The sequence below is a fragment of the Halichoerus grypus genome, chromosome 1 (assembly GCF_964656455.1).
Source record: "Halichoerus grypus chromosome 1, mHalGry1.hap1.1, whole genome shotgun sequence".
In the NCBI taxonomy this organism is placed as follows: Eukaryota; Metazoa; Chordata; class Mammalia; order Carnivora; family Phocidae; genus Halichoerus; species Halichoerus grypus.
Window position 1 is genome coordinate 200,031,479 of NC_135712.1, and position 12,903 is coordinate 200,044,381.

At 43.2% G+C, this 12,903-nt stretch overlaps 1 protein-coding gene across 9 annotated transcripts in view; it reads left to right on the forward strand.

Moving 5' to 3' along the window:
* The window catches only part of SMARCC1 (SWI/SNF related BAF chromatin remodeling complex subunit C1), a 176,100-nt gene that overhangs the window by 136,008 nt on the left and 27,189 nt on the right, over positions 1–12,903 (forward strand). For all 9 annotated transcript variants that reach the window (XR_013450133.1, XM_078078699.1, XM_078078697.1 and 6 more), the window contains exon 25: positions 8,010–8,144. Coding sequence is in view for 8 of the 9 variants with exons in the window: in XM_078078699.1 (XP_077934825.1) it covers positions 8,010–8,144 (135 nt within the window). In the remaining variant the exon portion in view is untranslated. The remainder of the gene's footprint in view (positions 1–8,009; positions 8,145–12,903) is intronic.

The window sequence follows — 12,903 nt, forward strand, 5'->3', positions numbered from 1 at the left end:
TACTGCTTTAGTAGATATTTAATCCCTAACAACAAAGATCTTTCCTCTGTAATGTCGCAGATGATTTTTGAGTTTCTTGAACTCTTTCATCTCGTAGATGTGGAAACAAACCCACAGAAGGTAATGAGAAGCCCAAAGTTAGGTGACTAGTTTTTGAACCATGACCAAAATCCAGATCTGCAGACTTGGGAGTCTGGCTGGTCCCAACCAATGCAGAGACATAATCTGATAAAATTCTCCATTCTAATCCAACATTTTACAATTAAAAACCCAACAGCTAGCTCAAAAAAAAAAAAAAGTACCTTTTTTTGTTGTTTTTTTGTTTTCTTAGTATGTTTATGATTGAAGTTTCTAATTTTGAAGAACCAAAAAATTAAGAACAGAAGAAAGAAGGAAAGATCTAATACAGTTAACTCCTCCCTGTCTCCGTGGCTTGCCTTACTGGCCAGTTTTTTTTCTAGGTGCCCTTCAGAAAGGAGTTCAGTTCGTACTTAACTGTGACCCTTGGTGAGATTATTAACTTTTCTAAGCTTCAGTTTCTTTCTATATATAATGAATTCTTTTCCAGCACGTTATTATTAGAAGTAAAAGAACTGGCATGAAAATACAGCATGGTGTCTAGAATGTCATAAGTGCTTAATAAAACCCAGTATTCCCCCTTAGTCCAGTAATGAATTTCAATAGTTAACTCTCACTTTTACCTTCTCAGATTTTTTTTTTTTAAAGCAGACACGAGTTGTATTTGGATCCATTAACAACTTTTGTCCAGTGCTTCCTAACTTTTATCTAATCATTTCAAGGCCCTGTGAAGGTTTTGTAATTTCCTCCAGAATTTACTTCTAATAAGCCTTTGTGTCTCTTCTACTGCATTGACTTAGTACGTGTATGTCACCAAATCTGTAAAGTAGCATAATTTTTTTTTTAAGATTTTATTTATTTATTTGACAGAGAGAGAGACACACAACATAGTGAGAGAGGGAACACAAGCAGGGGAAGTGGGAGTGGGAGAAGCAGGCTTCCCGCCGAGCAGGGAGCCCGATGCGGGGCTCAATCCCACAACCCTGGGATCATGACCTGAGCCAAAGGCAGATGCTTACGACTGAGCCACCCAGGAGCCCCTAAAGTAGCATAATTTCATAGATTCTTGATAGCAGGACATATGCTGTTCTGTGAAGCATACTACTTTCTTGCCTTCTCCCAGGTGCAAAAGCTTGTACCAGTAAAAATAAGGATAGTCATAGAAGTCAAATAAAAAAGGAGGCTCTTCCCCTAGATCTAGAAATACAGGAGATCAAGAAATGGCATATTAACACATTCATTAGGATGCAGTCAGCAAAATTCAGAAAGTGAGGCAATGCAAAGGACCAGGCCATTTCTTTCAGAGAAACCTAATGTTGCATTTCTCCTCTTACAAATAAAGATTGCAAGATGGAGCAGAGGAGAAGGTGCAGTCATTTGGTTTTAATAATTGTATAAAGAAAATCAGAGCTAATATATAAATAAACATTATTATTAAGGCCCAAAATATGAAAAAGCCAAATTTGATGTGGAACATTGATTCTTTTCTCCGGTTTCCACTCAAAATCCAAATGTTATCAAGCTCACCAGTGAACAGTTTTTATACTTGATATGGGGTAATTTTGATACCTATTAAAATTTTTTCTTTAACTAGAGGTCAGACTGAATAATTCTATAAATCCGTAAACAAACTGCCATAGAATTTAGAGATTGAAGTTTTTGTTTTTTTCTTTCCCTAAGTCTTTTACTCAAATTTGTTTCTTTAGTTTGAAGGCCACGGGTTTTTCATATTTCACTCCACAAAGCGCCCACATTCATTTGTAGAGATTTCTGGTGGTTTTTCTAACTTTGAGCACGGGTGAATTCTAGACTTTTGATAAAGGCTGCCGCTTCTCCCTGTTCTCTCTACTCTCCACCTCATGTCCTTGTTGCCTCTCTCTCTTAAGTTGCCAAGCATGCAAAACATGGCACTTCCCCAGGCCTTGGCCCTGGGTAGTGCAAGTCAGGTGAATAGATAAAATATAGCGCAGTAAGTATCATCATGGAGACTGTGGGAGCCATGACGCAGGGAAGCTGCCCAGAGGAAGTGATGCTTGATGCTGAGTTTTAAAAGACATGTTGGGGGGTACCTGGGTGGCTCAGTCGTTAAGCATTTGCCTTCAGCTCAGGTCATGATCCCAGAGTCCTGGGATTGAGCCCCACATTGGGCTCGCTGCTCCGCGGAAGCCTGCTTCTCCCTCTCCCACTTTCCCTGCCTGTATTCCCTCTCTCGCTGTCTCTCTCTGTCAAATAAATAAATAAAATCTTAAAAAAATAACAATAAATAAAAGACATGTTAGAAGTGGTCCAGGGCAGGTGTAGGAGGGTCTTCCAACAAAAGGAGCTCCCAGGGCCACAGCACTGTTAGCTCAGAAGTACCAGTCACCCACTGTGTCCCAGGCACTGTTCTCCGTACGTTGTGTGTCTCCTCACCACCACCCTCATGTGGGTGCAGTTGTTTTCCGGGGTCCTAGATGAGGAAACAGCACAGAGAGGCAGGGTAACTTCTAGGCCATGGCTACACAGGCATACCTCGTTTTATGGAGCTTCACAGATCCCGCAGTTTTTTTACAGATTGAAGGTTGGTGGCAATCCTGAGTTGATCAAGTCTGTCAGTGCCATTTTTCAGTCTATCACTGCAAAAGCAGTGCATTTGCTTACTTTACATCTCTGTATCACATTTTGGTGATTCTTGGAATATTTCAAACTTTTTCATTATTGAATTTCTTACAGTGATATGTGACCAGTGATTACCACTTGCTGAAAGCTCAGATGGTGGTTAGTATTTTTTAGCCACGAAGTATTTTTTAATTAAGCTATATACATTTTTTGAGGCATAATGCTATTGCATACTTAATAGACTTCACAGTATAGTGTAAACATAACTTTTATATGCACTGGGGAAACCAAAAAATTGGTTTGACTTGCTTTGTTTTGATACTTGCTTTATTGGGTGGTCTGGAACTGAACCTCCATTATCTCCAGGGCATTCCTGTGTAGGCAGTAAGCCCTCTAGCCTGCCCTTTCCTGCCTTTTATGAACCTCTGTTGATGTGGCGTATCAAGAGAGAAGTGAGCCACAGGGGTTGGCTTGGCAGAAAACTTTTAGTGTAAAAGGCAACAAGGCGAGTACACAGGAAACTGTTAAAGAACGTTCTAAATGTATCTGATTAAGGGCTAACACTGGTCCAGTTTAAATTCTCAGGTAATTAAACCACACGATGCCTGAAGTAGCACATAACGTTTGCCTAGACAGCCACTGTTCAGTACCTCTCCTACCTCAGACCGTGTATGGCACATTGAAGAGTCTTTAGCCAGGTTTTTAATCCCTTTTCTGCCACCTGATAGTTGTATAGCCTTAAAGAGGCTTTTTTTTTTTTCTTCCCACTTTTTGTTTGGAAATAACTATGGTTTGGGGCACCTGGCTCAATGGGTTAAGCGTCTGACTTCAGCTCAGGTTATGATCCTGGGGTCTTCGGATTGAGCCCCACATAGGGCTTCCTGTTTAGTGGGGAGTCTGCTTCTCCCTCTGCTCCTCCCCCATGCTCGTGCTCACTCGCTCGCTCTCTCAAATAAATAAAATCTTTTAAAAAACTAAAATAACTATACTTCACAGAAGTTGCAGAACGTGATATCACAGAACAATCCGGTGGACTGTTCACCAGTTTCCTCCAATGGTAACGTCTTATTTTTAAGTAATCTATTATTTTTTATTCTGTTTTCTCCTCTGTGATCTTGTTAATTCCATAGACTTTTGTTACGCTTTCAGCGTTGTTTCTAGTGATTTTAGGATGCATCCTTGAGTTGTTGCAGTTTAATCCCAAGTGTTCTTACCATTTCTTCAGTAATGGGAGAACCTTACTGCTTTTCCTTGTCCACTGCTTCTCACTTCCTTTCTCCACTGCAGTGTTTTCTTTGATGAAATAGGTTACTTTCCTCCTGTTCCAAGAACTCTTGAGAACTTCTTTTCTGTGCAGGCCTACTGGCGGTGACTTCTCTGTTGTTTCTCTTAAAAGGTCTTGATTTCACCTTCCTGTTTGAAGTATATTTTCAATGGGTACAGAATTCAAGGTTGGCGGTTATTTTCTCTGTCTCTTATGCTTGGTTGTGGGTTTTTGTTTTTGTTTTTCCATTTTCTCTCTGATACAGTTTGAATATTTTCTGTTGACCTGTCTTTCAGTTCATTAGGCATATCTTCTGCTTTTAAACCTAATCTTGGAGTTACTATTTCAGTTATCATGTATTTTAATCATAATTTCAATCAGGTGTATATTGATCCTTATATAAATTCTAAATATATTGAACTTCTCTTTTTATCCATATTTTCCTACATTTTCTTATACATAGTGAGTGATCTTAACATATTTTAATGTTCTTGCCTACTAAGTCCAATGTCTGTGCCATCTGTGGATCTGCTGTTTTGATTAAATGCCAGATATGTATAAAAATTTAGATTCTCTGAATAGGAAGAAAAAAGTATTTTATATATACATAAAATTTAGATGACCCAGGTGATGATGTGTAGTCCATCTATACGATTTAGCGTTCCTCTGTGGTGTTGACAGACCTGAGAAGGGGTCAGGGCTGAGGTGAAGCTAGATGGCAGTTTGGTCCTTCTCCTCCAAGACCACCCCTGATCCTTGGCTGTGACTCTGCAGAACTTATGAGTGGGATTTTGAAGGAGTCTTTATCACTTCAAAAGGGAGTTTACAGGAATTTCTGTCTTTCCTTGAACCCGACTCTGCATCTTCAAAATTTCCCATGTGTCTGAGATGGTGACCAGCTTGTATTTGAAGTCCCCCCACATCTCTGCCAGCATCACTTCATCCAGAGCCATGAGTTGCCACAGTTCTTCGTTATACACTGGACACAAATCTCTCATCACACATATGATTTGCAAATATTTTCTCACAGAGTGTGAGCTGTGTTTTCACCTTCTTGATGGGGTCTTTTGAAGCAGAGGTGTTTTTCATTTTGATGAAGTTCAACCTCTCAATCTTCCCTTTTGTCACTTAGGCTTTTGATGTCACATCTAAGAAATCTTTTATTTGACCCCCAAGATCATTTAGATTTACTCCTGTTTTTTCTTCTCAGAATTTTTTTTTTTCCCTAGAGAGAGAACACACAAGTGGGAGGGGCAGAAGGAGGGAATGAATCTTAAGCAGGTTCCATGCTTAGCACAGAGCCCAGTGCGGGGCTTGATCTCATGACCCTGAGATTATGACCTAAGGCGAAACCAGGTCAGATGCTTAACCAACTGAGCCACCCAGGTGTTCCTCTTCTCAGAATTTTTTTAATGTTAGCTCTTACCTTTAGATCTTTGACCTACTGAGTTAATTTTTATATATGATATGAGATAGGGTCCAAATTCATTGTTTTGTCTTCGGATATCCAGTTTTCATGGCACCAGCTGTTGACCCACCCACCACCCCCTTTTAAACTTTATTAAGGAACTCTTAGAATATATATAGAAATAGAATAGTATAATGACTCTCTGTGTATCCACCACCAGCTTTGGTTATCAACACCTTGCCAGTCTTGTTTCATTCGTTCTTATTTACTTTTGGCCTGTTGGTGACCCCCTATGGACTTAGGGCTACTTTGTTAGGTTGAGTCTGTGACTTCTCGATCTCATGTCTTTGCCTTTTTCTGGTTTTACACTAAATTAACTGGACCATATCCTTCAGTAACAGGTGTAGGAATTAAGCTTTTTTTTTTTTTAAGATTTTATTTATTTGAGAGAGAGAGCATAAGCAGGGAGGAGGGGCAGAGGGAAAGGGAGAAGCAGATTCTCTGCTGAGCAGGGAGCCCAACTCAGGGCTCCATCCCAGAACCCTGAAATCATGACCTGAGCCAAAGGCAGGCGCTTAACCAACTGAGCCACCCAGGAGCCCCAGAAGTAAACTTTTTGAGGCCTTGATTTCAGATACGTCTTTATCCTGTGCCTACCCTTAATTCATTTAAGTTGCTGTACTTGAAATTCTAAATTGAAATGCGTTATCCCTCGGAATTGGAAGGTATTTTACCATTGTTTTAAAAAACCTAGTTTTGTTTGTGAGAAAAGCCTGATGGCGGTCTGAATTTTTTTTTGTAATCTTTTTTATTTCTTTGTCTTTCTGGAAACTGCTGTAGGATTTCACTGTTTCATGGTCTTAAATTTCCAGAGTTGTTCCTTGCTGTGTATTTTTTCAATTTTTATTTTCTTGTTACTTGGTGGTCCTTTCTATTTGAAAACTCTTGATCTTCAGTTTTGAGAGGAAATAGTTTGGTGTGTTGGTGTAGTAGTACATGGGGATGTTCCTAACTGCCTGGATAATTCTCAAAAAAATAGAATGTTTTCTGCCAAAGCCATCAGAGTTCTACAGGTTCTATTCTCTTAGAAATAGATCTGGGAACTGATAACATGAGTCTTCTCCGAAGGTGGGGTTACTGGTGGCAAGGCGGTAACATGTGAAGGGAGACCCGTTTCTTGTGTGATGCCTCCTTATAAACTTCTGATTTTATGTTGTGCTGCATTTCTTATTCAGAAATACAAATTGCATAACACTATACAATGATTAGCAGGCTTAGGATCATGTAATCTTTATTTAAAGTTGTCTATAGCTCAAAATGTGGTTAGGGAGGCAAACACTTCATGAACAACTGTAGATTGGTTCCTAAAACCTGCTCATTGTCACCTTTTGCTTATACTTCTGCATCTTCCTATAGATGGATCGCTATGGTATAAAACTGTATTTCTCTTTCTAACTATAAAAGAGTGAAAAATAAGACTCTCATTTAAGTGGTGTCTATTAAGTTAGCTCCCCATAGCCTATGTTAAATGTCTCCTGCATGTTAGCTCCTTCTAGATTCTCTATGAAATAGAAATCAGTAAGACAGCTGCTTCATGTTACTTCTCACTTGTGTGGAAGAAAGATGAGCACATAAATTCAGCAGATATAACGAAAGTGAATGCAGAATGGTGTTGGGAGTTTGTTGGCGCAGCTCTTGGATGGTGTCTGGGGAAGGTGGGATTGACCCCTGGCCAGGTACAGGTAGTCACGGTGAAATATGGGCCTTTCATCTTCTCTGTGTAATATGGTACCTTCCTCTGTGTGCTACGGAGTAGGCAAGAAGTGTGAATAGGGCTCATCATCCTGTGGCAGGCGAGTAGCACATTCTTCCAGAGTAACTCCTTGTCCTGTACTATATTTGTTTCTCTTGCTCCAGATCCTATCCTCAAACGTAGAGGTGGAATATTGTTCACCCCCTCCTTTCCACAGCCAGTGCCACTCACTAGAGAGAAAGCAGAGGCTTTACATCTGAATGTTGGGTGTGGGGGGAAGCCACTGCTTAGCTGTCCCTGGACAGTTCTGAGTACGGAAGGATAGTGAGGGGAGGCATAGAGTAGAGGGCTGAGGGTGCGGGGTAAGTGGGTGGCAGATGGGGAGGTGTACCCCAGGCTACTTGTGTCCTCTTTGCCAGGGTCCTGATTAAACTGCCCCTTCCTGGTGGGCTCTTTTTGAGAGGAGTAGTTTACCATGGGAGGGTTTTGTGGGTCTTTTTTTAACCCTTTAAAAGGGTTATTTATACTTCTAAGGACCAGAAATTCAGCAATGGTTATATTAAATTGCAGTAAATGTGTGGTAGAGACATCTAGGGCACCATTCTTAATTCTATAATCCCTACTTTGAATAGCAACTTCAGCATTTTGTTGCTCTATTTTATTTTTTCAAAGATTTTATTTATTCGACAGAGACACAGTGAGAGAGGGAACACAAGTAGGGGGAGTGGGAGAGGGAGAAGCAGACTTCCCGCCAAGCAGGGAGCCCGATGGGGGCTCGATCCCAGGACCCCGGGATCATGACCTGAGCCGAAGGCAGACGCTTAACAACTGAGCCACCCAGGCACCCCTTGTTGCTCTATTTTAAACAAATGTTTACCTAAATAATTTGAATGATCTTTTACACTTAGCATCTGGCTGCCGTGGAGGAGAGAAAGATCAAGTCTCTGGTGGCCCTGTTGGTTGAGACACAAATGAAGAAATTGGAGATCAAACTTCGACATTTTGAGGAGCTGGAAACTATCATGGACAGAGAGAAGGAGGCTGTAAGTATAAAGGGATGTTTATGGTGGCTTCTGACCATTAAATGCTGACCACCTTTCATAAACTACAAGTTAGATAAAATGAATGGTAGCCTACTCTGTTGGTCCTTTCTACTGTGTTTGCTTTGCTCTTTCAAAGGGATTATCAGTCATTGATGTTAAACAGAAGGAACTCTGTTCTCATTCTAAAACTAATGATTTAAACTTCAGGTTTACACCGCTCAGCTTTCCAGATGCATGATGGTATAAAATTCTTCCCTCTACAAAAGTTAGATCTTAGACTTCTTTTATGTCCTACTTGTTACCACTAAAGTAGAATTCATATAGATCCATTGTCTGATTCAAGAATTTTCTTTATTTCCTGTCTTCTTCAATACAAATATCAGACAGTAGGAGTTAATCTTCTCTTGAGTTAGGAGCCTTGTTTCTCTGACCCCTTTTAACCAAACTCTCCTCTGGTCCAACCTTGGACTCAGTTTTCCTCCCCTTCCCTGCACGGTGGAGGGCAGGTGGAGCTAGGCCCTTTCTGAGCTCCTAAGCGGCACGGGTCGGGGCAGACACTTGTGAGAGAAGGATGTGGCCCAAATAGGGTCAAGAGAATTATGAAAAAGGCCAAAACTGAGGAAGGAAGCAACAAAAAGTAAGAAACATAGAGGCAGGGGAACAGTTGGTCATTCAAGGTAATTTTTGGGGAAGTTTATTTTAGAAGAGAGATTGGTAACTTTTTTTTTTTTTTTTAAGGTTTTATTTATTTGAGAGAGCACAAGCAGGGGGTAGGGACAGAGGGAGAGGGAGAAGCAGACTCCCCACTGAGCTGGGAGCCCAATGCGGGGCTCGATCCCAGGACCCTGGGACCATGACCCAAGCCAAGGGCAGACACTTAACCAACTAAGCCACTCAGGCGCCCCAGGAATCGGTAACTTTCTAAGCAATGGACTAAATTTGAGGATTTAGTTAGGACTTGTGCTCTCTGATTATTTTGGCTGTTTTATCTATATATGAGATACTGGTATCTAAATGGTAGAACCTTAAATTATCCCAGAGGAGTTGTAATTTTAAGGACCTTTTTGTATTTATTTAGCTATTTCTTGGTGGTTAGTCCAATCACATCCTCTGGCAGATTCCTCAGGATGCGTAGCCCAGTAACTATCACACAAACAGCCCATTTTCATTTTGTCCTGAGACCAGCTCTGCTACTTCGGCTGGCATCCTGGCCCTGGAGGACGGCGAGACTGCTTCAGTAGCTCTCTACCCACATCCTTCCCCATCCCACCCCCAGTTCCCTGACCTTGTAAGCATGTCTCCCATCACTGGCCCTCTCCTGCCCTGGGAGTTGCTGGCCACCCCAGTCTCCTCTCCGTCGCCCTCTGTGTACTAGCCACAACATGCCCCGTGCAGGCTTCCCTCTGGCCTTGTTCTCTGTGCCACCTGTGTGCGTTCTGCTCCTCCGCCAGCGAGGCCCTCTTCCCCAGCCCTACATCCCTTAGCCCCTCCGGGTGACCTGTCCCCCGCCTTCTGCTGCCCTGGCAGCCTGACAGAGCACCCACACTGTTGTAGTTGCTGGTTCCTGTGTCCATCTCCCATACCAGGGTATAGGCCCTTTGAGCGCGGAATTGGTCAAGTGTCCTTACGAACACAGAACTGGCACATCGGGGGCTCTTGTTTCAGTGACTGTTGAATGCACGTATGCCAGCATCAGTGTCGGAAGCTAGAGAAGTAGAAAAGGGAAGTCCGCCGTCCGCCCTGTAGTTGAATGGGGAAGACAGTCCAGTAAACAAATGATGGCACAGTGTGTTCAGTGCTCCTCTGGGAGCAGAGAGGAGGCATACCTGGATGACGGGGAGAGGGACAATACGAGGTGAGCCGACGCTTTGAGGAATGACTATTTGTGTTTATCTTATCCTCATAAGCTGCCCTTTTGTCAGGTATGGATCTTTTTAGTGGACTCGGGGTAACGGGGTTATAATATAGTGGATCCTTGGCACATGCAGGATTCACCTGATGATTGGGTCGTATCCACTGGCAATCATGTGCCCTGCTGTCATTCCTAAAGCAGCACTGATGGATGAGCCTGGAAGACTGGCAGGACTCTGACTGGGCACTGAGAGAACACGTCTGGATTCTCAAGGGGCTTTTTTCTCAGCTCCACGTCACTTTCTCTTCAGAGGTTGAACCTGGGGATCCCCACTCTTTGAAACCCCTAATGAAACTGTCACCTAGATCAGCACCGCCCTCTGCCCCTCCCCACTTCTCACCCTGAGTCCCAGACACCCAGCAGCCGAGTGTAATGGCTGCACTTCTCTTAGCCCTTCAGAATTTCCCTTGTGCTGTGGATTTGTAACAATTACTGTCTCAAATTACAGAACTGCACTGTGGTTTTCTTATTTGAATCTTTTTTTGTTGTTATGTTAAATTCTAATCAGAGCACATAAGACATTTTAGAGGCTAGTCTCTGAATAAAACAACACAACTGAAATTGTTGGGAACACATTTCTGCTGACTCTCCACTACATCAGGTTGCTCTGCTCACATCCTTGGGTGGTCAGCCTGCCTTCTCTCAGTCAGCATCTGGCGCAGGAAAATCCCTTGTATGGGGTAGTCCCGAGCCCTAGCCACTGACTGTCAGTAGTAACACAGCTGTGTTAGTTATGGAAACTAACCATGTGCTATGGAAAAAAATGACCCCAAAGCTTAGTGACTGAAAACAGAAAACCAGGTTTCCCGTGGTTTCTGGGAGTCGAGAGCCAGGCACCTTGGCTGGGCGGCTCAGGCGCCGGGCCTTGTGAGGTTGCAGGCTTCCTAGGTTCGGCAGGGCTGGGGCTCCCACCTCCCACCTTACTCCTGGGGGTGTTGGCAGGGGCTTCAGCTCCTACTGCACGAGCCTTTCCAGGGTGCCGTTCATGAAGGGGCTCCCCCAGGGTGAGTGATTAAAAAGAGCAAGAACGTGAGCGAGCACCCAGAATGGAAGCCACACTGTCGCTTGTAACCTAAACTTAGAAGTCTCCATTCCTTCACTTTGCTGTGTTCTCTCAGTCACCCAGACCAGCTCTGGTTCTGGGACCGGCTTCGGGGAGGCAGAAGGTGTAAATACCAGGAAGTGGGGGTGTGGAGGGCAGCTTGGAGGCGCACTCTCAGAACCAGAGGGTCCTGCGAAATTCATGTTGTGCTCAGTGACGGCATAACCTCTTCTTCCCCACCAGGCCCTGCTATCCTGTCCTTCCCTGTGGGCAGGCAAAGCCATGGCTACTTTCCTAACCAGTGATTTCTGCATGGGACTGTTGTGGGAGTTAAATGAGAGAAGTGTGGCGTGGGCCCGGCACAGTGCCTCGAATACATAGTAGATGTTCAGTAAATACTTACATGCCTCCCTTTCTTTAGGCACACTAGTAACCAGTGACTATATATTAAATTCTCAAAATTTTAAGCCTTTGTTGACTTTATAAACATTTATTGGACCAGTCACTGTGCTAAACCACTTTATATGGATTTTCTCATTTAATCTCTCAAAATCTGTATGAGGAAGCCATTAGTAAGAAAATACTGATTGCTTTGAATCTCCTTGGACAAGAATCCAGCAGTGATGCTGGATGGGCACATAAGGCCGTATCTTTGTTCACCCGTCTTACGGACGGAGAGACTGGAGCTTGGACAGGGTACATCATGCACCTCCCGTCACAGTTCATAAGACACAGAGCCAAGTGTCAAACCTGTGTCTGTTCAGCTCTGTGCTTTTATCTAACACTTTATAGTCTCTAAAGAAATGAGCCATTCTCATCGCATTATAACCAAGAGACTCTGAGATATGCAGGGTTTTATCCTCCCTCTATTACAAATTAAGAAATTTGAGACTGGAAGGTCCAGGTCAGCCAGGAGCAGAGCCTTGTAGTTACCACCTGGTGCTCCTTTGCCTACCACATTGCCTCAGTTCAACTTTATTTTTTATTTTTTTTTTTTTATTTTTTTTAAAGATTTTATTTATTTATTCATGAGAGACACAGAGAGAGAGAGAGGCAGAGGGAGAAGCAGGCTCCCAAGGAGCAGGGAGCCCGATGTGGGACTCGATCCCAGGACCCTGGGATCATGACCTGAGCCGAAGGCAGACGCTTAACCATCTGAGCCACCCAGGCGCCCCTATTTTTTATTTTTTAAAAATTGTATTTATTTGAGAGAGAGAGAGCATGAGCTGGTGGGGGGAGGGACAGAGGCAGAGGGAGAAGCAGACTCCCCGCTGAGCAGGGAGCCCGATGGGGGGCTCCATCCCAGGACCCTGGGATCATGACCTGAGCCGAAGGCAGACGCTTAACCAACTGAGCCACCCAGGCGCCCCGAGCCTGCAACTCTTGATCTCAAGGTTGTGAGTTCAAGCCCCACATTGGGTGTGAACCTACTTGAAAAATTAATTAATTAATTAATCAATTAATTAAAAGTCTAGTCTGAAGTATTTTTTTTTCTTTTTTCTAAGAGATTTTATTTATTTATTTTGACAGAGAGAGACACAGCGAGAGAGGGAACACAAGCAGGGGGAGTGGGAGGGAGAAGCAGACTCACCGCTGAGCAGGGAGCCCAATGCAGGACTCCATCCCAGGACCCTGGGATCATGACCCGAGCCAAAGGCAGACGCTTAACGACTGAGCCACCCAGGCGCCCCTGCCTCCACTCACTTTAAGGTGTACTTCTTTACCTACAAGCAATAGCTCCAGGACATACTTTTTTTGAATTAAACCTTTGTTTTTATTTATGTAGCAGTAGATGTCAAAATCTT